At 44.6% G+C, this 27696-nt stretch overlaps 1 protein-coding gene across 20 annotated transcripts; it reads right to left on the bottom strand.

Moving 5' to 3' along the window:
* abi3bpb (ABI family, member 3 (NESH) binding protein b) lies at positions 1-27696 on the bottom strand. 20 transcript variants are annotated; one of them, XM_030409160.1, is made up of 24 exons: positions 27315-27696; positions 22486-22665; positions 18152-18220; positions 17935-18067; positions 14897-15078; positions 14752-14804; positions 14249-14288; positions 13604-13675; positions 13036-13110; positions 11025-11231; positions 9971-10048; positions 9340-9528; positions 8063-8128; positions 6434-6520; positions 5052-5120; positions 4831-4956; positions 4564-4653; positions 4281-4490; positions 4065-4170; positions 3322-3401; positions 2939-2968; positions 2702-2860; positions 2493-2615; positions 1-2106 (listed from the first exon to the last, which is right to left on the bottom strand). In XM_030409160.1, exons 1-24 carry the CDS (start codon positions 27403-27405, stop codon positions 1991-1993), a joined length of 2631 nt encoding a protein of 876 aa, XP_030265020.1. In that variant the 5' UTR covers positions 27406-27696; the 3' UTR covers positions 1-1990. The 20 variants fall into 20 exon arrangements, with proteins under 20 accessions (XP_030265020.1, XP_030265022.1, XP_030265021.1 ...); XM_030409162.1 differs by lacking the exon at positions 9971-10048; XM_030409161.1 differs by lacking the exon at positions 13036-13110.

The raw sequence follows: 27696 nt of genomic DNA, 5'->3' as shown, positions 1-27696 counted from the left end.
TTTTATTAAAAAACAAATCAAAACTTCTTTATTGTTGAAAATCAATATAGAAACAAACATATGTAGAACAACATGTACAGCACCGCTAATGGAAACAAACATTCTCATTTTCTTTACAATGCACTCTGTTGATGATAATGTGGTCTGTGGACGAGTACCGTCAGAGGAAAAGAACTGGGTGGTGCTGTGCTGAAGGTTGGTGGCAGGACGGGAAACTAACAGCAGCCACAAGCAAAAGCACGACTAGAACATTAGCTTGTAGCTAATCCAGGACTACATTCAACTGACATTTCAGCCTCACGTCTGTCCACAAAGTTAATCTTTTCACACCCACCTGACATCAAATCAGGATCATCTAACAATCTGCAAGTTTGTTTCTGTACCATTATTCATTTCACAGATGCCAGAGAGACTAACGTGTCAGAGCAGCACCATGGAAGCACCTGGACATATGCTAAATGCTAGCTGAGCTAACCCTGCTTTAGTTGTGCTCAACAATGCTGCTTTAAATGTTTCACAAATTAAGAGTCAGGACGGAAGATTAACCGCAGCCACAAGCAAAGACAGTTGATTTAAACAGTTATAAAACAAGATTAGCACGTTAGCTTGTAGCCCGAATACAGGACTACATTTGTACCCATCTAATATGTTAGACCAAAAATATGTCAGCAGTTAGCCAGATGGAAGCTAACTGAGCTAACCTGCTTTAGCTGTACTTTAAATTGTGAAATGCAAATATTTCAAAATGAGAAAACAAACTCTCTATAATTCATACATTTCCTGGTGGTTGCTAACACATCTAGCATTACTGAGCCAAAAACTAAAGCTGTTTGCTCCTACAGCAGGTTTAGTCTGTAAAATAAAGAAACAAGAAGCTGTTTAAAAGCCGAAGATCTCTTCATTACGCCCGATTGTTAGCTATCAGGCTACATCGTTAGCTTCTCACTCTGCTTTAGCATGATGCAAGAAGAAGAGGAAGAAGAGCAGATCATAGTACAGTGAAAGAAAAGAAAAAGGCCATGGTGGTGATTGATATGCATCTGCAAAAATGTATTGAACAAATACATTCTCTCCATATACATATAAATACATTTCTGTTGTGCAAATTGCAAGTGAAGGAGCCTCCGGCCGGCTAGCAGAGGCAGCTCGTGTTGGTGCGAGATGTGTTCGACCGACACATCTGGCGTTTGACTTGGAACTGATATCAGCGCTACTGCATTTAAATCTTTACGCTAACTTAAATTCAAGGTTTCTGTTTTCCTGGAGTCCAGACTTTTTACATTTTGGCACTTTTTCAGTGAGCGAGGCTGAAAAACCGTTAATGAAGATGTTCTCTACTTTTTATTGTTGTCTTAAAAGTTGAAATTGTGCTTATGATCAGGCAGAAAAGTTCATCTCCTCCACATGGAGCAGCAATTGTACACACTAATCTGCTGTTTACCAGTAGAAGACTGGTTTTACTGGACAGAAGCAGGATGCAGTCGAGTTTGCGCATCTCTTCACGGTTGTACCTTAAAAACAGATTGTTGAACATTTACACCAGAGGAGCAGTAGAAGCGTCGCGTCCTGAAAACATCCTGTGAATTCTCACCTGTTGGACCACGTGAAGAAATGTAACCAAAGAACTTTTGATAAATAACATCTCACAAGTTATGAAAATAGTATTCCAGGGAGCCAGCTTCCCATTATCTTAACACAAAATATAATATATCTTAGCGTGAGTCTGCGACCCGCCCACACCGCGGAGAGCAGCTCCACGATCCTCCTGCTCTTCTACCAGTTTAGCCTTGTTGCTTGATAAATAGTAAAGATGAGGCACATTTGCTAGTACATATTTTTTTAAATGCTCTCTCGTTACTAATTCCCTGACGAGTATGTCCTGTACATGTTTTTACAGCACTGGGTAAGAGGTCAGGCAGGTTTGTAAGGACCCCTGCTGCAGTCGCCAACAATTTTTCTCCTGGGCGTCACCGAGGACGACTCTGTCTGTTCACCATTTGCCGGGGATGGGCGTCCCGCACTCGTACCATGAGACGTAGCTGACGTGGGAGTGTCCTCCGATCTGGCCGAAGTGGACGGGCTCCTGACGGACGGCTCGGTAGAAACCTGGAGCAGAAAGAACAAGTTTTTGTTCTCACTGAGCTGAACGTGCAGAAGACGTCCAGTGAAATGTGTTTGTAGAAATGTATTTTTAAAGGTGCAATATGCAGAACTGACAAACACAAACTGACAAACACAAACTGTGAGAAAGTCTAGCTGACTTATTCATTCATTAGTTTTAATATTTATTCTAACAAGCAGCAACAGACCCTTAGCACAGGAGGGTTAGCATGCTAACAGTGATCTAAAAAGTCACATTGTTATTGTCAGACATTTTTTTTGTCTGACATTTTCCTCGGCGTGTTCAGGAATTTCTCCATTTTGTTTTTCTCTGATAGCTAAGCTGAGACGCTTTAAGCTCACGTCAGCAGTGGATGAATTAAAGTGTTTACCGGGTCTGGACGGCAGCTGGTCGGCTCTCAGCTGCTTGCCGGTTCTTCCATCCAGGAACGAATCGACGAACTGACAGTGATCCTCACCGAAGCCGGTCTGATCGCCAATGTTGTGGAATTTACCTTCACCGTGAAATAAACAGAATCAGAATCAGAACGGAGCTGAAAACAAACTCTGAACAATCCAAAAGGATTCAAAGTGAACTCACCGTTGAGCGAGTCGCTCAGGTAGATCTTGTACCTGAGCGAGTTGCACAGCTGGACGCCGACAAACTTGCGGTACCAGGTCCTCTTCACGTACTGTTTGCCGTGGCAGTCGGAGTACGAGTCCGTCTTGAAGGGGAACTGAGTCCAGATGGCGTCTTTTCCTGCGGAGACAGGGAAGGATGAGGACGCCGCACTGACTGACATCACGTATTCAACACGGAGGCGTTAATTAACCTCACCTGAGACGTTCTCGCTCACCCGCGGGTCGGCTGAAGACGGGAGAGACGAGAGAAGACGGTTTAACAACACTGGACCACAGAACTCAAACAGAACTCAAACAGACGGAGTATCAAACGTATGACGTTTAAACCAACAATCTCCTCTGAATGATTTAGTCTCCGACCTTTCTCAGAGTTAAACAGGTTTTTTTGTGGTCGTCACTTATTAATGTTTGACCAGCTGCTCTCATTTAAACTCTATGTTCCTTTATATTGAATCACACAATAAGTGCATTATTCTGGATTCTCTGCTGCAGGTTTTCTAAAACCTGACAAGATTAAGTTGTCTACTGTCAGCCTGTTGCAGCTTCAGCTGGTCTTTCAGTCGGCGGGTTGAAGCGTACCGGACTCTGTGTTGAAGGACACCGGCTCGCTGAGAGGACCCTCACCCAGCTCGTTCTTCGGCTTCACCTTGAACTCGTAACTACAAACAGACAGAAAGATATTACAGGAAAATTAGAGGAAAGTTTTGTGGAATCAAACATTTAACAACAGTCTCCTCTGAAGACTCCTTTGACCAGACGCTTATTTTGTTTCTGGACCTCAAGTGTCACATTCTTCTCCCTTCAGCCTGCAGCTCTGTGCTTCTGGTCGAGTCGTCCACACGTGCCAGACGTCCTTCACACCAAATAGTTTTCTCATATCCAGGCTCATTAAAACCTCAGTGAGCGTGACGGACAGACTCGGCTTGTTTCTGCTCTCTGGACGTCTGGCCGCGGCGCTCCGCTCCACTTAGTAATTGCTCGACTGCCTCGGCTTGTTTGGACAGCTGAAGGCAGCGCGGCCGTCTGAGCGGGAAACGGCCGACGTTTTGTCAGACTGAACGCTCACAGAAGAAAAGTGTTGGTGCAGCAGACATGTGAAGGACTCTTTACTTTAATGTCACAGGTTTTTTAATCTTTCTCTTGCATGTAGCTTTAAACTAGAAGTTTTTAGGGTTGCAAAACAACCCAAAGAGAAAATGAATCTACAAATAACCAGATCTGGTGGGGACCAGGTCTTGGCACCAGCGTTGGCTTCGTTTGGAGCTGGTCGACTTGCCGACTGAATCTCTGGGCTCAGTGAGGTGAGTTTCATGCCAGCCTACCTGCTCTCAGGTTTGAGGTTCTCCACGGCGGTGTGAGTCTGGTTGGTCGTCAGGATGGAAACCTGCTCGCCGTCAGGTCCTTTAGCAGTGGAGATGACTTCGTACTCTGAGGAGACGACAACAAAGTCCTGATCATCAGAATCAGCACATACGACTCCAAAACAGGAAAACAGAAAATGCTCTTCTGTAGACATCTTTGAGCTTATAGCTTCGTACCGGTGGTGTCATTATCCGTCTTCTCCCAGTCCAGGATGACGAAGGATGGGCATCCCTCCACCGTCACCACAGTGAGGTTGGAGGGCGGAGACCTGGGTGGCGCCGTCACGTTTGCCTCGCCGGGTTCATCTTCGGGGAAGTAGTTGAGGGAGGAGGTGATGGAACACGGCTCGTCTGGCTTCTTGCCCGTCTGGTAGACAACGTGAGGCGCTTTGGGAGGAAGAGGGATTCGGTTAGTTCAAGTTTTCAGATTCATTGTGAAGCAGAAACACTGTCCACTTACCAACATAACGTTTCTTTCCCAAGGCGTCCAGGTCCGAGGTCGGCTGAGACTTGAAGAGCTCAGAGGCCTCCCAGGTCTCCTGACGACTGGCTGAACACACAAACAAGAAGACAAAGTTTCAGAGTATAACATTTTGATTTTATGTCAACAGATCGATCGAAACAAGCTTTTAGTTCTGAGCTTCAACTGATCAGAGTTTTAACCACCGTCTGTTTTATTATTGAGAATAAAATAGAGGTTAGCCAGCAGAAAGCTGATGCCTCATACCGGGTGTTGGCGAGGCCGTTGTTGTGGTCTGTTTCCGCTCCTGTTTGGTCGGCTTGGCGGTCGCTGGAAGGACTTTTGGTTTCAGGATCGGCAGCTTGTCGGTCAGCTTAAAGTTGTTTACTTTGTCTGATGGAAAACACGTCGACAGAAAGCGATAATCATTTATGTTGAAGTGAAAATCGAAGTGTGATGAAAAGCAGACATTGCTCTTCATTTCTGACCTGTTTCTCCGGGTTTCCCCACCAAGTTTGTTTTCTTGTTGAGGGTTATGGATGGACGAGCCGGGGACCCTGGAACAAACAGGAAATAAAAGATTATCTCTACATTTAGTTTTATACCCTAGCTGCTTCTCACAGTTTTTAAACCTCCAATAAGCAACGAAAAACATCCACGAGACGAATTAAAGAAGGTTTTACATTTAATGGAAAACAGTGGAACACTCCTTTTTCACCACAAAGTCAGGACCTGTTAACAGAAAGTCTCTGCTGCAGATCAGTTCCATGTTTGGCCTGCTGTGTCTAACAAAGACAAAGAGTGAAGCTCTAGCAGCGACTTGTTCTACCTTGCTGCTCGCTAATCTCCTGGAAAATCTGCTTTTTTTTCTACAGCAGAACTCGATACCCGTTTCCAAACACCAAACGAACCTGAAAACATGAACAATCCCGTGTAATTCGTGTGTGTTTTTGTAAAAATCCACCTCGGACTGAAGTCCAGAACCTGCAGCCAATTACACCCCCGCCCCCCATCTGAGGAGACGCCAAGATTCCTCACAATCAAGGACTTGAGTCAGATCCAAAACTAAATGGAACAAATGCAAAGCCAGAAACATGAAAGATGGTGGAGTCCTGAAACTTTTTAGCTCTGAACATGAAACAATACAGACGCATTCCTCTCAATCAGTCACATGTAAATATGTACGAAGGACGAGCAGACGCCAGACTGCCTGCAGAGCTCCTCGCCTTCTCACAAGAGCTTCTATTATTCTTCAACAGTTGGACATAAATTAAGAGTCAACAAAACATGGAGCCATTAGATGCACTTCATGCTGGGAAGTCATGGTGGAAACTGAGCTGTAATTACAGTCCATGTTCAGCAGTGCCTGGTGATTACAGTGCCAGATTAAATGAAATAAATATTGGTATGATTTTCTCTTTTCACACACAAACAGTCCTGCAGTCAAAAGAAAACAGCGGTTTCCACATCGGGAGGAGAGCGGCTCGATGCACGCCATGCTGTCCTGGTTGCGTGAGGCTTTTCTAAACACACATCATGTCTGAAGCTCGTCGCGCTTTCAATGCTCGCAGTCAAGCAGGAAGCAAAGGCTGAAGCATGAGGAGCATCTGAACAGGACGCGGCCGGCAGGAACACTTTCTTCTTTCAGGTTCTGCAGCGTGAAAAGCGCAAAGCTCTGCAGAGTAAGCTAACGACTGCAGGAGCACATTCTCTCTGGAAAACAGGCTCCGCCGAGGCTCCTGGCCAAAGCTTTCAAGCTGATGAGCAACATTTTGAAATCCTTGAAACACGTGACACAACCAAACCATGCAGCCGTGGCGGTTGAGTTAAAGCTGCAGTCAGCGTCAGGCAAACTCATGCCTTTACCAACCATAAAACCGCTCTCTGGTGGTGGGACTCGATCGGCCGAACACATCAGGGAATGCAGACTTCTTGTCCTCCAGTAACGAGTTGTTCACTGCAGCAGGAGAGGCACTGCGATTAAAACCAGCTCTCACAAACTAAAAACTTGTCTCAAACATAACAAGTATTCCACTGTTTTCCTGCCAACATGTTCTGGATCAACCCTGTGAAGATGGTGACATACAGAAGACAACAGACTGATGGAAGACACCAACAACCAGCTCATGCCACGTCACAGGACGACCATGCACACCTCGACATGCACAGTATCCATCAGGACCAGGAATTATCTCAGGAATCAGTTTCAACCTCATTTACACCTGAAGGATGTTTTTCATTGCAGTAAGAAGGCGCTTGGTGTGGGTCAGACTCAAAACGTTACAGAGGCTTCAGACAAAGCGAGTAGAGCACTTTAGCTACCAGGTTGACTCAATTCTAGCTAACGCTAACGTGAATCAAACTGGGGCTAGCTCAGTCGATACAGCAGCTAGCACTGGTGCTAACAAGTATCTCAGCTGGCTCTGTTTAGTGACATTAACAGTTATTAACAACTAACAGAAAGTTCAGTGGACAACAATGCATCACGCTGTATTTTGTGAAAACAAACTATGAAGCAACAAGTCCACAGAGCAGCCATCTTGGATCGCAGGATCTCAAGTGGGAAGTTTGTCGTCATTTAAGTTGAAACTGCAAACTGGGAACTCAGAAATTCCAAATTTCGATATCAAATGGGAAGGAAAGCAATTATTAGTATTGACTTATTATCTTGTTGTTGTTTGAATCTCAATTTAGAAGTCTAAGCTAGGACGAGGGCTGTTAGCTTCAGACAGACACCCTGAACACATCTGAAGCCTTTCTTGTCTTTTGATTGTTGAGTCGTCAAAAACCTGCATTCTTTCTACAGGATCACTACCAAACAAAACCTGCCTACGTGTTAATACAGCTGGCTGTTTGTACTCTGCCAAGATCAGGCTTTCTAGCTCAAACTGGGATTCTTCTGGTTTTGCCAGGCTGCTAACTTGTCGTCTATCTCCAGAGTCATGCATCTGAATTGCTGTGACTTTAAACTCCACCGAGTCATAAAGAGAGTTCCAGAAAACTGCTTCTGAGGTAAAGAATGATAACCCAACATTGTTTCCCTGTTATATTATGCTGATCAGTGATCTTTACGTGATCATCAGACTGAGACTCACAACAGATCTCAGTGAAAGTCTCTGAGAAAACAACCCAAAACCCAGACGTTCAAACCAGCACCAGCACCAGCATATGGAACACAGAGTGACATAATCTGCTGCAGTTACTGGACTTATGTAACCAACTCAAATAATCAAGCTCCAACTCCAACATCCACTTGATTATTTGAGAAGTCCGAGCCAGAAGAACCTGCAGAAGCTCACGTTAAGACAACAAACACGTCGGACAGAAGGCGACATGGACGGACAGACCAACGGACGGATGGATGGATGGATGAACATGAAAGTATTAATAAACAAAATGGATGGAGACAAAAACACCAGTATGAGCTGTGGTGGAGGTGAAGATGCTGCAAAAGCGACTGAAGGGTTAATGATGGGACACAAAACGAGGTCTTGTTTACCCAGTCGAGGTCGGGACCATAAGGCGGGTTTAGGTGGGGAGAGGCCCCGGTGGTGCTGTCCGTTTACTGTTGGGAGAAAAGCGAGTGTTACGAAGGGAAAGAAAGTGTCTCTGAAAACTGAACCCGACACCAGAACAACCACTCAAGACCTGAGGGACGTCTCATGAGACTGAAGGAGCAACATCTGTCTTCAGTCAAACTTTTTCCAGGAGTTCAAGATGTTTTTGTGGATTTTGAAATGTGGAATTATATTTTCAGAATTTTGTTGCAGCATCCCAAAAATACCCCGAACAGATTCCTTCTGACTTTGAGTCGTGGTTTTATTTTGAAACACAAAAAGTAAACTGGGAGTAAATCTTGTTCGTAACAACCGTTAGCACAACATTTGCACACTGATTCATGGGAAAGTGGACTTAAACCATCAAATGTACAACTGAAAACAGATCAATCTTTACAATTCACACTCCCTGATGTTGCTGTCACAAACATGATGGATTTTTCATCCTGTTAACAGATTTTTGATACTGAGTCTAGTTTATTTTCTGATTATTGACCTGAAATGAACTTTTTAACCTGAAGGTTCAGAAGCTTAAAGTGGTCGTTAGGTTGTTCAGGTGTGAGGTCCATTTAGCAGGTCACAGTTCACTTTGAAAGCTCATCAATCAGCAAACAAAAGGCACAAACAGAAGTGTTGAAGACAGAAGTGACTGTGAGATGTGAGCCACAGTGCAAAGACACAATCAACCTGTTTGGATTTTCTTTCCTGTCCTTTGAAATTAAAAGAATATTGAAGGACATCATCAAAAGCAGAACCAGTTACTAGTGATATCAACGTTAAACCAATCAAAAACCTTAAAGTCAGCAGCTTCACCCAATCAGACTGACAGACTGAGGCCAGTCACAACACGGCCAATCAGAAGCCACCGTGGTTACTGTGATATCTGTGCTCTGCAAAGCCGGGATGGAGTCGGAAGGAACGCGTCTGATAAATTCTTCTTTCAAATGACTAATTAATGTTTTATGAAGATTCATGAAAATGTATCAAAGAAATGTTCAGTTATTTATTAACTGATTACTGAAAAAAGCAGAAGATTATTATTACATTAAAAATTAAATTATTAAATAATAAAGCACACAAAATTGGTGATTTGAGTCACAAATAAGAATGTAAGAGAACACGTGTTTTCCTTCCAACCCTTCCAGGATTTGGAGGTAACGCAGAGCACACTGAAGATAATGTAAGAAAGTAAAGAGGGGTGAAGAAACAGGAGGATTACCCCCGAGGATCCCAGAGGTCGGGGATGAGTTACTGGGTCTAGAGGAAGAGTGTGGTTGTCTGAAGCCATTAGAGAAGGGAAAGAGGGGGTTTCTCGATGCAGGCCTCATGGATCTGACCACCGAGGTAGCTGCCGGGTTGTAAGGCTGCAAAGGCAGTGATGGAGAAGAGGTTCTTTTGCCGCCTTGACCTAAAAGATCAAAAACAGTTGCCTGAGTTATGATCTGATCTGTCTGCATTGCCAGTCAGGTGAGCTTGCAGCAGCCCTGAGCGGTGATGTTAGTGATGGAAGTCCAATGGACCATTTAAGTAAATGTGCTTTGACTAAGTAATGAGTTTGATGGAATCATGATGAGGAAACCACAGTCATTTAAGCTGCTGATGAGTTTTGATGATGCAACCATGATTGTAAGAAGATTGTGTGCTGCATGCAGACATTGGAGGCCATGTTGGATGGGATGGATTTAGATCCTGGAGCGAGCAGCCATTCCTGTGGACAAAAACTTCAACACTGCAATGTATCTGGAAGCTTGAGGGAACAAGATGGTTGCAGAATAACAGCAGACAGACAGAGAGAGCGTGGCTGCCATTGATTGCACGTTACAGGAAGCGTTTCGTGAGGTCATTATTACCCCAGTTGTTAGTTTTGGCTCTCTCATTGGCCAGAGCCGATCTCAGCAGCGACGATCCGTCCAGGGATTTGCCGAAAGCTGTGTGGGAAATAGAAGGTTTAACGCTACAAAGACCCGACAGTTGCGGGTTTAAGAGATGGTCCACAACCTGTTGAGTTAAAACTGAAATGAGAAATAGTATTTCTATACAACAGACTTTGAAAAAGTTTAAAGCAGTAAAGAGTAATATTAAGAACATTCAACAGTTTGCAGATGATACTCTGATGTTTGAGAAAGACATCCTACTGGGAGTCCATCAGAGTGACACAGATCTGTTTCACTATCAAAATGTAATTATTTGTATTGTGACTGAACAAATCGTTCAGTTTTGGATGCATAAAATGATGCTATGATGATAAACTGAGCACAGACTTTTAATACTGTTTGCAGACGACAGTCACACATATACTGTAAAATGTAAGTAATAAATGTGTGTATATAAAAAATTTTGGGCAAAAATGTTTTTTTTTGTCATGGAACAGATCAATCTAACTCTGCTAACTCTAAGCTTTGCATTTTAAGAGTGTCAGTTCTATAAACATCTAAATCTTTTCATGGAGGTCCTACGTTGAGTCTGTTAAACTTAAAAGACAGATTTGTCCATTAATTATTTCCTCAAAGCAAAACAACGTATTCTAAATGTGATAAAAAAAACAAAACAATCTTTACCGCACTACTTCACCATTAAAGAAAGAGTAAAATGGTTAAATAGACTTTAGAAAGAAAGGTTTGGCTTTTTGAGAGCCACATATAAAACTAGGAACATCAGTTAACTGACAGCAGCTTGGTCTTTAAAGTGTAACTGTTTGCAGATGACACTCTTGTTTCCGTGGAGGTCACACAAACAGCCTGTTGGAGAAACAGAAGTTTCCCTCAGATGTCACTGAGCTCATGTGGCTGTCTTTTGTCTCGGCAGGCATTTTGCAGCCCAGCCAACTGATTTCTGACACAAAACCTGCCAATTATTTTACAAACATGGTAAAAAAACAAAAGGGAAGTGGGGAGGTGAAATTACCAGCAGGGTTATGAGGCTTCTCGGGTGCCTTAGTGGGTGCCTTAGTAGTCTGCCCCTGATGTGAGTCGGCATTGGAGAGTAATTTAAGGAGGGGGGAGGCGGTGGAAGTGGCAGTGGCAGGAGGGGCTTTGGTGGGCAGGAGTTGGGGGAGGGCTGGACGACGATCCACCGCTCTGTTGGAGTCGTTTCTAAGAGTGTTTCCTTTGTCTGGGGTGAGACAGGAGAGAGGTACACTGATCATGGGAATCTGGTCATCCACGTTGGTTTTAGACACCAAAATCTGTTTTGGTTGATTGACGTTGGACAAATTGTTCTGTGCTTAAACAGACATGTGTTTTGATTCACGTCATCATCTCCAACACTGTTGGACTGATGAAAGTCATCAGATACATGTCTCTGAGTAGGACTGGGTATGGACACTTGTCCTGAAGTAAAACTGTGCTACAATGGTATTAAATGTCGAACGACAAGGGTCGGACTTTTTGAAACATGCTCCACCAGGAAGGTTATGTGTCCTGTTGTTTGGTTGGTTGGTCAGTCGGCCAATCAGTCGGTTGGTCAGGTTGTTGGTTGATTGGTTGTTATTCTTAGGGTATAATGCATGGATGCATCTTGCTCTCGTGATTTTGGACTAAGTAAGGTCTTTAGAACATATTGTTTTGATACTTAGCCTAAACTCTTGTATATTATCAACACAATCACACCCAGTCCTACTTTCGAAACAAGACTCTCCAATTAGCAAATTAACAAATGTCTGAAGGATAAGGTTTTGTTCCCATCATCTTGTACCTCATAGAAATACAGAAAAGTTGAGAAGACATTGTACAGAGGTTGGGGGAGCTCGGGAGTCCTGCAGAACGACTTGTGTTGTCTTTCCCTGGTGGGAAAATCCAACAACGTCTGCGTCTGAACTGGCTGACATGCAGTCCTGTCATGCAGACTGATTGAACATGGCAACGACTTCATGAAGCAGCCACGGTGAGGACAGACAGACAGACAGACAGACAGACAGGAAGACAGGAAGAGAAAAGAACAGATTTAAAGATAGAGCCTCAGTCTCTCTGAATAATACTGATGTCACTGAAATCTAATGCTATAAAACAAGACAAACCACAGGTCAAATATCTGTCTGACAAGTTATTGAGTTCATTTTTTAAACAAAAAATATTTCATCCACTTGAACTCTGCCTGACCAATCACTGGCCGGTGTTGTTTGGACATATGTTGCTTCAATCCACTGAACGTCATTGTACATTTTGTTGGATAACTTTCCAAAGATACTTCTCACAAAATTTAAAATTGGGTTAAATTAAAAGTTAACTGAGAAAATCAAAAGACAAAGATGCTAAAACTTTGAGAAATAACAATAAAATGACACCTTCTATCACTTGTGATCAGCCTACAATCTGTTTTCAGTTGCACTTTTCTAAAAATCCTTTGCTGCTTTTAATAAACTGATTGTGCTGTTGTTGAGTTAGCTGGCTAGCACAGATTGTTCACTAAACAAACAGTATGTTAGCAGTTAGCTTGCCAGCCGCGGATGGACGTGTGAGTCATCACATCATCAGGTGTTAATGATCGATTTGAGACTGATGAAGCGGTTGAGGACTGGACACAGATGGTGAGGTTGAGGAAAAGGTAGAAAACACAGATAAAAGGGAAAGTGAAGTGTGTGAAAGAAGAAAAGCAGAAGAAGAAAACTGACAGCTTCAGACGCACAGATGAAGCAGTCACATGACTTTTAGCAGCAAAGTGTACGGCTGCAATCAGGGTGGGCGGGGCAAAGTGAACTTACTGGTAGCACCTGACCTCCAGTGACATCATCGCCACGCCTCGTATCGACTTTCTAACTGGGCTCAAGGCATGCTAGCATGCAGCCAATCATAACAGCTGCATGGTCCCAGACCCCGCCCCTCCCCAGGTGCATCACTGGGCTCAGCCGAAGCAGGTAAAGACAGGCTGCGAATAAAGCGGGATGATTAGGAATAAATCGAGCGTCTTTTCTTGTTACCGAGTGACTCGTGAGGCCATTTGGGCTCAGCGGAGCCGGGCAGAGGTAACGTTTCCTGCTGGCTCTCAGGCGGCGCTGTGGGAAATAATATGTTTGGTTTAAAGGAAGTCAATGTGAAAGTGGTGAAAGTAGAAATAAATGATGGACTTGTCTGGAAAGAAGCAGCTTCAGCGGTCGGGTTGGACTGATGTGGTCTCACTGTAAAATCTGTTCTTAAAAAACAGCGAGTGAGTGAAGCTCAAAAAACTTCATCACTGACCATTTTTAATGAAAGAATTTTGTCCCTTTTTGATGGTGCACGTTAAAACAAAGTTGTGTTCTTGTTTTTATGATGTGCTAACATTCACTTTGAGCTTTAACCTTAAATGAGATCTGGAGACTTTGCAGAAGAATTAGCAGCAAAGAGTCAGTGAACTGGTCAGGGTTCGTACACTCCAATTTGTTTGCTCAGCAGTTTTATGAATCTGTCGAACCCGACTGAAGCTTTTGAGGCGTCTCTGCGGCCCTGAGTGGAAGAATTAAATGAGGAGATGATGTGTGTGCGGAGGAGAGAAGAAGAAATAATCACCGAAGGAAGTGCGAGGAGCTCCGGGGAAAGCCGGGTTTTTGAGCAGAGAACCTCGAGTCCTGTTGTGCAGAGCTGCAAACGAGTCGACACGTCACAGGAAGGAAAACCACAAACGTCTGTCACATGTTTTCTTATTGAAGAATCATCACTCTCAAATACACTCAGATCTCAATTAAAACCGTACTTTACTTGCTTCATAATGAATATTCTATATTTGTATTCACACTGCAGGTCAGCTCATCCATAACATGTCAGATCAGTCTCAGTTTACAGTTTCTAAATGTTTAAACTGACTAAAGAAGCTGTCTGAGGACTCAATCTCACTAAATCCTGAAGGAACATTTGCATATTCCATCTCACATTTGCCTTTCTGTGAGATATTCTGTCCTTCCTCCTGCAGATTTAAACCAGCCTGAACCTGCAGCCACGTCGGTCACAGCTTCTCTCATCTTTGTTATTATGGCCTACTCTGAAACCAGGTGGCGCTGGATCACACACACTAGTCCAGAAGAAACAACTGTACATACCTGCACGGCTAATAAACAGATTCCTTGAATAATGTCAGGCAGAGCTAATGACGGAGCAGCAAACGCTGCCTGAACAGGCTCACGGACTGTAAGAAGTTAAAGAGATGGCTGAACTCACCGAGACGAGGAGGGAACAGAGCGTGAGGGCCCAGAGGCTTCTGCAAGACAAAACATCAGCCTCAGGCTCTATACAATAATCCAATAAACACAATCAAAGAAGATACGTTAAGTCCCAGCATGCATCGCTTCAGATGATGTTCTCAGGGAGCTAATGGTGGAGTCATGGATGGAGGCAGTCGGCCATTTTGTTAATATTTTACATAAGTTTTCAGTTTCCAGATTGAGCAGATCTAAACCGTAACCGTAACAGAGCCCAGCGTTTCCCTCCTGAGGCACTGAACCAAACAGGCAGAACCTCGAGCAGAACCGGACTCAGAGGTGGGAGGACATCTAGTCCAGACCTTTGACCCGTCTGGGTGCCGGGTCATATTTTTGGTATAAAAAAATGTCAATGGAAACAGTCAAGTATAACATGCTTACTAAAGTAGAGTACTTGAGTAAATGTACTCAGTTACGTTCCGTCAGTGCAGTAACATGACATGCAGGCTGCAGGTGACGTACCAGCGGCTTGGCGAGAGGATTACGCAGCTTGTACGGCTTCTGTGCGTTCTTATCTGTGAAATCCAGACAAACATGTTTATTATTTATCCTAAACTGATTAATGAATGATTAATTAATACATTGATTGAATAAAGTTACTCCTTACTGCCCATGTTGGTGTTGTGGATGACTGGTTTGCTCCACATGCCGCCGCGGTCGTCCTTGTTGGACCGGACGCCGAACTCGTAGGGCGTGTTGGGTTTGAGGTTGTCGATGACGGTGTCGCTGGTCGGGCAGGTCTGATAGATCCACTTCCTGTTCCTCTCCCTGTAGCGGATGGTGTAGAACCTGAAGGCAGGAGAGCAGTTACATCATAAAACAGCAGGAAGGTGGATGGAAGGAAACTCGCAACGTCAGAATCAGTCCAAGTGCTTATCACAAGTCTTGGATGGCACTCAGTAGAGTGCATACCTCCACCAACACCCAACAGCCTCTTCTGTCCTCCCTCAGACACCAGCCACCTAACAGACTGGATTCGTTTCATCAACATATGATCATTATTCCCTGAGAGATTCACCAAAACATGGAACAACATCCAATCTCACAATGTTAAAGAAAGTGAGACACAGGTCCTGGATCTGTCCCTAAACCCAAACCTAACCTTTTATCTGGACCAGCACAAAAAGTTAAAGAGGTCTATTCTGGGCCGAGACCCATCCTCCATCCAAGACTGGTAAAAATCAGGGCCCGTATTCACAAAGACTTTTATCTTAACGTTAGGAGGACTCCGTAATCGGACTAAAAGTTTTTATGTAGGAGTCGTTTCTTAAGAGTAATTCACAAAGCCGCTGAGACCTACTTTTAGTTATGAAAACAGTGAACTCCTAAACTAGAAGTAACTCTCTGTTGCTATGGATGACGTCATTTTATAAGGACGCACTTAGAAGCGGTGACAACGGTGATTGGCTGTTGAGTGACAGGGCAGCCCATTGAAAAGTCATTTAGGCTACGCAATGCATGAAGGGAAAATAAGGAAGCTGCCTACAAGCCCATGACAAAGCCTATGAAAAGATATTGGATAAAGAAATGTATTTATGAGGAGAATTAAGTGCCCCCCCCCCCAACAAAAAACGCTTCAGACAAAAATGACAAATTAGAGGATAAATAAAAAAACGGCAATAAATAAAAACGGCATTTGCTCGAAAAGCTAAATCAATCCTCTCTGCATTAAAATTCGGGAATCGTGTGTTGATCCGGGCCATTTCACAACAATGTCCAGTATATTGTAACATGTCAAAGACAATTTGTGTATAGATGGAATGCAACTTTTTCCCCTCTCCCTCTCCCTTTTTCTGATTGACAAAAGCCCTGTTCACACAGGACTAGTATAACCTGGGGACCTCCAGTAATCTGTAATAATTGCGGAGGTCGTCTGTGATCTTAATCCCGTGTGAATCTGCCATGTCCATAATTTGTAAAGTAAAAATTCCACCGTGAATTACCTCCCATATTTCACCAAACACAGAGGTCATGTGATAATATTAGTCCCGTGCGAATCAGCATCTCTGTGATTTGGGGTCGTTTTTTTGGTTTTCTTAAGGTTTTTTGTGTTTTCCACCTTTTTTCTGCCTTTTTCCCGGTGGAGAATTATGGAGGCTGCGTTGGGAATTATAAATGAAAGTTTTGAAAGAATTTTGGGTGCAAATTCAGGAGGCTCATCAGAAGAGTGAAATCTGGAAAGATGATTAGATGGATTACATGCATGGCAGCATGCGGTAAGGAACATGTTTCCATCTTTCAACAGGCTCACCAGTTATTATATTAAAAATATCCATATCTAACCGTTGTGCTGCTCCAGTAAGGGCTCCGGTGTGATCAACCCGGGATAATGTCAGTAAATTAGAGTTAAAACACAGACTTTGCTTATCCTGTGTGAATGCGCCGCACGAAACACAGACGTGGTGGGATCATTTCTAAATCTCTTGAGGTCTCCAGGTAATACTAGTCCCGGGTGAAGAGCTGCATTTTCCCCGTAGACAAACACCGGAGTGTTGCCAAACATTTTAACTCTGGCGTTATTGGATTGTTTCAGTTGGTTGGGGACGTTATTGCGTCTCTCACCAACTCAACCACAACTTCAGTCCCTTCACGGTCCATCAGCCATCGTTTTAATAATTCCCTGTTATTTAGCGTCTCCAGAACATTCGGCTGTGACCAGGTCTTAGTGAGTCAGGAGTCCTCTGGACTACTTCTAAGGTCTCCCAGACTGAGCTGCTACTTTTAGGATTAAAATGTTTTGTGAATAACTCTTATTTTCAAAAATTAGGAGTCCTAAAGTTACGACTGACACGCCCATTATTTTTAGGAGTTGCTCCTAAATTCACCTGTTAGGAGCTACTTTTAGCCTGAAGATTCTTTGTGAATACGAGCCCAGGTCAGTAGCTTTTGTTTGTCCTGCATACAAACCAACCAACAGAACAGCCAACCGGTAACCATCATGGCGTGAGGTTGTCTTTCATAAGGAAGCTGATAAATGACCTCAAACTGCTGACATCATGTTTTCAGCAGAGAAAGAACTCATCAACGTTTCCCTGACAACATGTTGGGTTGGTTTGTTGCCACGGTTGGCGCTGTGCTAACACCAGACAGCTCCACACTGACATCAAACAACCGACAGACCAACATGGAGGCTCCGGTCTGCCTCAGCGTGGAAACAGCCTCTGTCATTAGGTGTTGGTAACTCTGCACTTCCACTCCCTCATGTCGTGTTTTTCAGAGGCCAAACGACAGTAGCTTTAATAGGACGGCCAGAGAGGCAGAGGACGCCCGGCTCAGGCTTTCCAACGGCTTCTCCAGCTCGTCTCACAGGGAGGGAAAAGAACAAGGAAGGGATTACTGGAGGCGACAGAGAGGCCGGCCGGTTTAACATCACTCAGCACAACTCAAACACAACAGTCCAAGCAGTCACCACAACGACGTGCAGAGAAACACATTCCTCTCTCTCAACCCAACTGGGCGAGGAAGATGGCCGCCTATCATCGAGGCCTCACAGTGCGTCAAACAAACCACACCGACTGAAATCTGTTTAAACAGTCAGGAACCTGCCGAGGGAACAGAACTCCTCAGAACTGTCTCTACAGAACCGTTTCACAGTGTTGCAGTGAAACGGTTCTGTGACAGAACGCTTGTATTTGGTTTCCTCACCCGTCCTCCAGGCACTCGTTCATGACGTCGCCCTCGTAGGGCGTCTTCAGGTAGTTTCCCCAGGACAGCAGCACGGCGGTGGGGCTGACGGAGCCGATCACCAGGTGCAGCGGCTTCTCCAGGTTCACCTTCCCTGTGCACACAGGTGAGGACAGTCACACCTGCCGGCCTCTACACCAGCATCACAAAGCAAACAGGAAGTGTGCGGCTGGCGTACCTGTGCAGTGCTTCTTCACGTCGTTGACGGGGATCGGCTGGACGGCCACCAGGTACTTGGGCTCAGCGTCTGGAACAGGAAGTTGTTTCATGATGACTTTTTATCTCATGAACACTGGGACACAATCAGTCAGCTTCTGTGCTTTACGCTGCTTTGCTTCTAGTTACACATTAAGGGATTTATTTCAGTTCAGATTTGTGTTCATACAAATAATCATGTAGGTAGCCTCATTAGCATATCTAACCTGAAACATCAGAAACCTGGTCACACAAAAAGAACAGTCTGAATGTGAGCGGCTGCTTCATGACGACCAGCTCAAAGACTAATGCTTCATCCTCCTGCTGCAGCTCAGAGCCAGAAACATGCGAGGAATGCTGCTCTGGAAATGTTCGGCTGTGATGATGATCATGATGATGATGATGATGATGATGATGATGATGTCATGGCGGGTATTAAAACAACCCCCAGTTCAGACGAACACATGGTATCGATTACAGAAACACAAAGACGACATGTTGAAACAGTTCGTCTCTGCTGGAGTCCAGTTTCAGCAGGAAATCCTTCAGACGCCTGAAAATCTCCACAAGTCTTCATGATGGTCTCTCTGAATGTAACCACACTGTTCCTGGAGCAGAACCACCTGAACCACCAGAACCACCAGAACATCACAGATTATTTCTTCTTCAGATTATTTCTTTCTTCTTGACTTCGTCTCAGCTGTGAGAGTGTGTTGGACGGATCAACACAAACGTTTACAGATGGTTTCATGGTCAAACTTTATTTTTGATGTAAAATAGTTTTACAGGTTTTAAACACAAACCAGCAGAAAGATGAAACCATGACAGAGTTTTAACACGACGTGAATCTGTTTGTCACTCTGAATATCACGACTGAAAAGACGTTTCCTCGTCAGCTCGTCTCCGCGTGACGTTTGAATAAAGTTGTGTGACTGTGATGGAAACGTGCTTCGACAGAAACTTCGGATTGAAAACGATGTTTGAATAAATGAAAAAGGTTTGTGGTTGTGACGGGTGAGGCGCCCTGCAGCATTATGGGTAAAGTGCGAGGGTGTTAACTGGATGAGCGTGAGCTCAGCGGGATAATCTGTCATTCTATGGATTATTCCCAATATTTATCATTGATCGATGGATGATTGAATAAATGAGTTCTGATCCTCCTTCATCAACACATCCACTTTATTTATTGTGTTTCTGGAAATGTTCGAATCCTAAAGGACGATCTCGTCCCACACCAGACTTCATTCAAACTTACAGCATTTTAAGACAAACCTCCTGTGTGAGCTGTGCGTCTCTTTGTGAGCTGGAGAGGTTTCATTCATCTGCTGCTCTTCAAAGCTCCACACACAGGTGACAGGTGGGTATAAGCCCCGCCCCCTCCTTCCCCTCCTGACCTCATCAATCACCTGCAGTCACCTGGGAGAGCGAGTGTTTGTCGTCCTTTCTCTGCTTTCTCTTTTGGTTTTTTGTCTCTTGGAACATCAGTCAGGAGGGTGAAAGCAGCTGTCAGAGGCTTCAGTCTTTCCTTTAGTGGCGTCAGGACGTTTTCTTCTGTCACTTCAGTGTTTCAGGCTGATTTGTCTTTACATGACATTTGACTTCCTGACTTGAATCTTGATATTTTGCAGCATCAAAGCACTTAAAGCTCCTTAATGAATCAGGTTGGTGGACAGGTGGAGAACAACAACCTGAACATTTACAGATTAGATTATGATTATGATTTCTTCCGTTGTTCTTTAAGCGTTGTTGACTGCGGGCGTGGTTCGGCAGGACATCAGCTTTTTACACTGTCTTAAAAAACAGCCTGACTTCTGAGTGAGGTTTGGTGTTCTGAATACTTTAAGTTGTTTCTGTTGAAGTTTAAGAGAATTTGTTCCTGTACTTTGTTTTTCACGTGGTGAGAACTTTGCTTTTCTACCACATTTCTCGACGTGACCCTTCTCGTCTTCAGAGGAGCAACAGTTTACTGTGAGAAGTCATCGTGTGCCTCTGAGGAAACGTTGAGTTATCGACTCTCTCAGAAACCACGAGCAGCGTCGGATTTAAAGAGTCAACACTGCGGTGGATCCTGCCCGAGCTGCTGATGGATGGTCCTCCGCTGAGGCTTTTAACCACCAAGGTAAACACCACAAGAGTGTTTAAGAGCAGCTCCGACACCACAGCCCCGCCCACTCCGCTTGACTGACAGGTGACCTCAGGGCAGAAGGAGCGGCGATGAGAGACGAGCCACAAATAAGGAGCCGGAGATTAAATTAAAACTTCTCCTGAAACTAAACCGTTTATGTCTGTTTGTCTCCTGGGTTTGATTTACACGGAGCGGAAAGTAAACGCAACACGGAGGAGCAGGATGTCTGGATGTCCCAGCTGCACATGAACACAGCGTCACATGGTGTCCAGAGGCAAAAATCTACGAAAAGAACCAGATTAGAAAGATTAGATGTTCCTGATCCGTCCACCAAACTCCAGCCAAATCTGAGACTATTTAAAGCGAAACTCTCGCCAAAAAGCAACCGAGGCTTTATTTGGGATTGAATATGAGTCAAACCTTCGTGTGAAAGCATAATTACGACGAAAGAGGAACTTTTAAGATTTACTGTAGTTTCGGTTTTGGGCACGTTCATTTTGAACGGGAGAGCTCGGGGCAGGACATGCTAGCATCATAATCTCTCTGTTCAAAACAGTAAGAAGTCTCGACACAACATGAAACTTTGCTGGTAGCATCACCAGGGTCTCTACTCATGAACACGAGCATTGAGAACATTGTTTGTGTACACAGAGTTTATGCAAAAGAAGGTTTTTGAACAACTCACGTTAGCTGCTGCGTCTCCTGCGCGTCGCCGTCATGGCAGGCAAAAAGTGTCGATCCCTGAGTGCGACCTGACAGGCACGCTTGAGGAGCGGTTCACCATCACTCTCCTGCCTGTCAGGTCGGTAGGGAATAGCGATTTTGATGCTAGCATGTCCTGCCCCATGCACTCCCATTCAAAATTAACGTGCCCAAAACCGAAACTACGGTAAATCTTAAAAGTGCCTCTTTAGTCGTAATTATGCTTTCACACGAAGGTTTGACTCATATTCAATCCCAAATAAAGCCTCGGTTGCTTTTTGGCGAGAGTTTCGCTTTAAGAGGAAACTCTCATGAGGAGAGAACACACTCCTCCCACAGCTGAGAGGAAATCTTCTGTACATGTTTGGGTTGTTGTTGTTGATCCGTCCACCAAACTCCAGCCAAATTCTAGTGTATTTGACTTCAGTGGTAAAGTAAAGTACGTATCAACCAGGCTGCCACCGAGCTTCAGATAAATTAAAGGGTTTTTTGCACATAGACAGTGAATGTCTCTTCACTCCCATCAGGGAAGAAATGAAGCCTTCACAACTGAGAAGGCTGAAAGAAAGAAATGAAAAGATGAAAGAGTCTTTAAATGTTTGGGTTGTTGTTGATCTGTCCACCAGACTTCAGCCAAATTTAGACGATTTTAAAGAGAGGAGGACGTTAATGTCTGCTGGCTGCAGCAGAGTCAACAACATGAGCCTGCAGAGAGAACAGTGCTGACGGACGACTTTCAGCAGCTTCTCTGTGAGCTGCTGCGATCAGACGTCACGCCGTCACAGCTTTTAGTGTTTCTGTCCTGATGGGGGGAAAATTGTTGGCCGGGCTTCAGAACCCGGATCAGAGCCACCTGCTGCTGCTGCCACAGTCCTCTGCTGCTCAAAGCTTCTCACGTTCTGCTTCCCCCAAAGGATTTCTACAGAAACTCACGGTTTCCCACGAGTCTGAAGGTTTAGACACGGAGGTCGGCGCTCACACGGACACAGAGACAGAATCCTTCAGCCTCAGAACACGAAGAGTCGTGAGAGAACACACGTTTATTTGGGTCGGTGCCTGAGACCCGTCCACCAAACCCCAGTCAAATTGTAGAGCGTTTTGACTTAAAACTGAAGCGAACTTCACCTTTCTGCAAAACATACTCTGAATTTCTTTGATAAAAAAAGATTGAACAACTCCGTTTTTGCTCATTTTGGTTAGAGTTTGCAGGTGTTTTGGTTCTGATCAAATCGGTTGAGTTTCACGTTCTTAAAATACATATTTGATGAAGTTAGTGTTGATTAAATCTCACTCCTTATAAACACAAAGTCTAATATCATGAGGCTGGAGGAGGCCGTCCACCAAAAGTCTGAAAACCCGGAGCGAGCACCAGTGAAATCTAGTGTATGGTGAGAAATGTAAGAGAAACAAAATATTGAAATAACCTCCAATAAAATAGTTTGAGTAATTAAACAGAGATGTCCTGTTCAGGCCTCCGTAGCCCGTCTTACCCATCTCGGTCTCGTACGGCTGTCCGTTCTCGGGCAGCTGGATGAACTGTTTGGAGAACATGCTGCTGCCGTAGCCCAGGATGTAACCCTCCAGCTTCACGTCCGGACTCGGACGCACAAACTTCATCACGATGGTGTCGCCGGTGGCGTTGATCCGAACCTTCATGTTCTGACGTCGTACTGAGGAGAGGAAGAAGAAGTGACGGTTGTTAGAGACGAGAACGTTTCAGTCTGGTTAAAAAACTTATTAGCTGCACAAGTTTATCTAGCAATACTTTGAAAATGTGAAAAGAAAATGATCAATTAAAGGAGTTGTAATCTTCCACCAAACTCCATTCAAACGTTCTCACGTTTTACTCACCTACCCTGCTGCAGCTTCAATTATTCCCATCATCCTCAGCCTGACTTATTCACTTGTTTTAGTGCTTATAAGCAAATATTAGCGTGCTAACATGCTAAACTTCGATGTTGAACATGGTAACACTCACAAACCAAACTGCTGTTTGTTCTTTCAAACGTACTGAACATGAGCTTCCTGAGCAGCTGATGGTGTCTGAAGGTTCAGTCGCTCTGAGGGAAGAATCATCATCTCTCACATGGAAATCTCATTTAGAAACCAAACTCTCCATCTCTTTTTATGATTTCCCTCTCAGCCTGCGGACCGACACTTAATGAACATGTTGGCCATCCAAACAGCAGATCAGCCTGACCCCGGCCTCTCCGGGTTCACAGCCCACGTCACGCTCCACTTTTAAAAGTTTAACAAGGACAGAATGTTTCAGCCCCAACAGGGTTTCTCAGGAACCATAAAGCTTTTCATTTCTCCAGGACACGTCCTTCTCTGAGACAAACAGACTCCATGTTTCTACACACACACACACACTGAAGTTCATGTCGAACATTTGCTGAATGTACAAGAAGAATTAGTCAGAGACAGAATTTCACAAAGTTCAACTCTTAAATCACTACATTTGTTAAGGGAGTCTGGTGATGTTGTGTTCCTGGTTCAATGGTTGGATCAGTCCAACAGACGGGCGGAGCTCACTGACTACATAGTAGCATCACACTTCCTGTTCATCCTCCAAAGCATCATGGGAACTGTAGTGACAAGACGCAGAGCATGATTAGCTCCCAGCAGTGAAACCAGTGAGAACCTCTGAGTCTGTCGACCACGATGAAGCTGTGGAGTTCATCTGTAGCTCATCACGAGAGCGAGGAGGAGATCCGACGCTGAGGCTCCTTCATGTGGCTTCACCAGGTCTTCTTTCATTGCTCATTCAGTCTGTTTCCTGGAGAATACAAGTCTGAAGGGAAAAACTCGTCTCAGCATAAAAAGCTTATTAGCTGCAGAGAAATGAGCTCCTGATGTTCGGGATGTTTCGCGGTCGGCTTTGAGGACAACATGTGTTCTTACAGAGAGACTCTGAACGCAACTCCAACCTCGCCTGAGACCCTCCGACTCCAACTAAGTGCCGAACTTCATTCAGAATATGTCAAAAATGTAAAAATTAGCATCATTATGGAAACGTAACTTCCATCTGCACCAGACTCCATTCAAAAGTTCTCACATTTAACTAACATTCATCCTGCTGCAGCTCAAGGCCCGTACAGGAAGTGGACGTACTCGTCAGACATTTAAAAGTTAATTTAAAAAATATATAAATGTAGAATAAAACTAACATTTAGAATCGTACCCGTCCACCAAACTCCATCCAAATGTCCTTTCATTTTACAAAATGTCTTCTCGTTGTCATGCTGCAAGTCAGGCGTTCATTTTCTAAATGTTCAGATGACAAATATGGTTCAGAAGAGATGAATTAAAGAGGTAAACTGATGACAGAGATACTGACACATCCTGCTGCAGCTAAAGAAGAGAAAAGAAATGTATGTGAGTCTTAAAACACCAGAAAACAGAGTTATTTTCTGTAAAGATCAAAACATGAAACTTCTTGTGTGAGGCGTCCTGTCCCTTTAACGGAGTCATGACTCAGTTTCATGGATGAACTCGACTGTTTGTTTAGCTGATGAGCTGTGAGCGCTGCTGCAGCGTGAAACAATCAGCTGTAATGAGTCGTTTCGGCCTCCTGCGAGGAGAACACCACGTTTCCCTCCAAATGTTTTCCACTTTGTGTTGGACGCGAGTACGTTTGTCTCGTCCAGGTTTTCTTTGGGATGTTTGTTCCTGGGAAAGGCCCGCTGGACATGTGGAATCATGCAGCTCATTCTTGGCAGCGCCGCTCGGCCTGTCGAAGGCTGTCCAACAGCAGCTGATTGAGTGGAGCGGATACAACGCCTCTAACAAACATGGAGGACGGCCGGCGGCTCAGAGGACCAGGACAGGAGGCGAAGCAGTCGACCGACTCCTAAAAAGGTCTGCAGAAAAATGGACCTTCAACTGAAGTACTGATGTTTTTCAATCACAAGATGACCATCAGTCCTGCTACTGCAAACATACTGCAGAACAATACGAGACAACAGAGAGTACGAGAAGTACCACAGACACCACGAAGGTACCAAAACAAGTACAACAAAGAAACAACGACCCGCAAAGAGTCCAAGAACCACAACCACACAAACATTATTACTGCAAGCAAAGGCAACAATGAAGCACTAAAGGAAACAAACAGATCTGTGAAGGACTAATAATCAAAACTAACACAAAGTACAAAATGAGTACTACCAAGAACCAATGCGGGTCACCCAGACTTCAACAGAACTCTTTCAAGTACTGCTACTGGTACTGCTAACACATACAGACAGGATGTGATGAAGTATTAACACAAACACAAAGTGACAGACGGAGGCCAACCCAGAAGACCTGATGAGCACTGGAACAGAACTCTGGATGGATTCTGGCTGAGTGTCTGTAAACACCAGAACACAGAACACAGCGCCTCGTCAGCTGCGACTGTGAAACACTGGCGGTCTCTTTCATGTGGGCACTAATGAGCTGCTGCTGGTTTTACTGGTTTCATTGGACTCTTTAAAGGTTTGGAGGGAAGTCGACTCTGAGAGGAAGCTTTAAACTGTTACTGCCTCGCTAACCTGCCTGATAACTGACTTACAAATGGATCAGAACCAAAACTCATTAAACCAATATGTGGAGAAAGTCCCCAGACTCCCTTAACAAATGTGTCAGTTTAGTGAGTTGTTGAGTTGGAGACACTTTATAAACTCTGTGAAACTCTGTCTCTGACTCATTCTGCATTATTTGGACCTTCTTGTTCATTCAGCAGATTTTCTACATGAACTTCTTTCTGTCTTTGAGTAGAAACATGGAGTGTGTGACGGACTGAACACTTGTGATGGAACTCAGGATGGATGATGAATTATGTGAGTCATAACTGAACTGTTTGGAGGCAACTCGTAGATCTTTTATTGATTTGTGTTTGTCAGAATGTCGTCAGAACAGAGCAGCTGTGGGGTGATCTGGCGCCACCTGCAGGCCAACATGCTAACGTCTCATATTCACCACCTGAAACTCCAGCTTAAGACGAGCAACACCAGTTCAGACTGTGATGAAGGAAAAGACTCACTCACACAAACCCGACTAAAAATGTCACAACATGCTTCGCAATTTTTGAGAAAAACTTGTGAAATCAAACATTTAACGCTGCAACAATCCAGAACCCGCCATGAAACCCGGCAGGGACCAATGAACGTTTCCACAGCTGTGGGTGGGCGTGGCCTCACAGCAACATGTGGGCGTGGCCTCATATTGGTCAGTCCATACAGGGCATAAAAAACATCATCACAGAAAAACACTCTCTCTGTTGTTCTTGGCTGTCTCTCGCCCGCTGAGCTCGCCTTCTGCGAGTCACCACATCAGACCACCCTGTGACACAGGCAGCCATTTTATCTCTCCTGATAACTCTAAAGTCTCAGGTTACATCATCAGCAAGCCCCGCCCCTTCCTGCAGAACTCCACACACCTCCATCAAACACCCGACTCAGGATGAGCTGCCAAAACGCTGTCGAGTTACAACAAACGAGCTGAAAACACAAAACCTGCAGCTGCGGCATGACGAGCGTCAGCGCTGACTCTGCAGAAAGCTGCACAGATGAAGACAGAACCAAACAGAACCGACCACCTGCACGGCGCCGGACGGACCGCCGGACTGCCAGCTGCAGGCAGGACACGTTTGAAACTGTTCCCCTGATTTTGAAACAATAACTTTATCAAACTTTATTTTCATGCAGCTAAAAGCTGAAATATGAAAGCAGCTGCAGTACGAGTACGTACGCAGGATCCACAGAGACGCAGCGTCCTCGTCTGCTGCTGTGCATCAACTGAACACACTTTTAAAGAGAAATGTAGAACCGTTCTTTGTTTCTTCAGTTTGAACTCGTTCAGCTTCACGTGAGTGAAGACAGAACCAGACCAACACGTTCAGTACCAGAACCTGTGGAGGATCACAGACCTCATCAGTGTTAGTCAGCATGATTCACACACAGGTGTCGTGTTCTGTTGATCTGAGTGCATCTTTAACACAAGAGCAGAAACATTCTTCACTTTGAATCATTTTCCGGTCAGAACCTTCGGACTCCTGCACTAACTGGACTGAATTATGTTCAGCTGACGGGTTTATTCCAGAACCCTGTCAGGTCTGTGGCTTCTCTCTGGTATTACCCGCTCTGCAGGACTTCCTCTCTGTCGGACGTCAGGTTGAACTAACGTCTACTTTGTTAGGTCAACTTTCATTTTGCACTTTTTGTACCTTGTTGTTGTGTTGTTATGACAGGTTCTGATGTCAGGGCTCATATTGATCGCTCAGTTTTCACAAAGTCTGTCTTCACTAATGTTTCTGTTTAAAGCCCGACTGACTCACCTCGGATCCTCTGTGCCGGGATGCCGTCGAGCAGAATGGTCCCTCCGAGCAGCAGCACGAGGACTCGGAGGAGGAGAGTGATGCCCGCCATGACCTCAGAGCTTCAGCTTCCAGAAGACGATAAAGAAGCTGATGATGATAATGAAGACGATGAGGATGAAGACGATGAAGACGATGAGGAGGAGGTGGAGGATGATGAAGATGAGGAGGATGAGGAGCGACCAGGAGCTGGACAACTTCACTAAGCGTCTCTCCCTGCAGTCTCAGGACTTGTTCAGCCGTTGGACGTCCTCGGTGTGGAGAGGGGGACCAGCGGAGCGCCAACATCTATAGCCTCTGCAGGTGGGCGTGGCCTGGATGACATCATCACCCCCCTGCACAT

This window comes from Sparus aurata, chromosome 24 (assembly GCF_900880675.1).
Source record: "Sparus aurata chromosome 24, fSpaAur1.1, whole genome shotgun sequence".
Taxonomy (NCBI): Eukaryota; Metazoa; Chordata; class Actinopteri; order Spariformes; family Sparidae; genus Sparus; species Sparus aurata.
The sequence above is the reverse complement of the archived record's forward strand: the minus strand, read 5'-3'. Positions and strand labels throughout refer to the sequence as shown.

Bases quoted from the DNA above. Each gene is read 5' to 3' on its own strand.
- abi3bpb (XM_030409160.1), bottom strand. From the start codon at position 27,405: ATGGCGGGCATCACTCTCCTCCTCCGAGTCCTCGTGCTGCTGCTCGGA. The intron at 18,221-22,485 runs GTAAGACGGGCT...TTCCTGTTCCAG, and splicing joins GCCGTACGAGACCGAGATGG to ACGCTGAGCCCAAGTACCTG. The intron at 13,111-13,603 runs GTGATTATTTCT...TATTTCCCACAG, and splicing joins AGCTCCTCGCACTTCCTTCG to CGCCGCCTGAGAGCCAGCAG.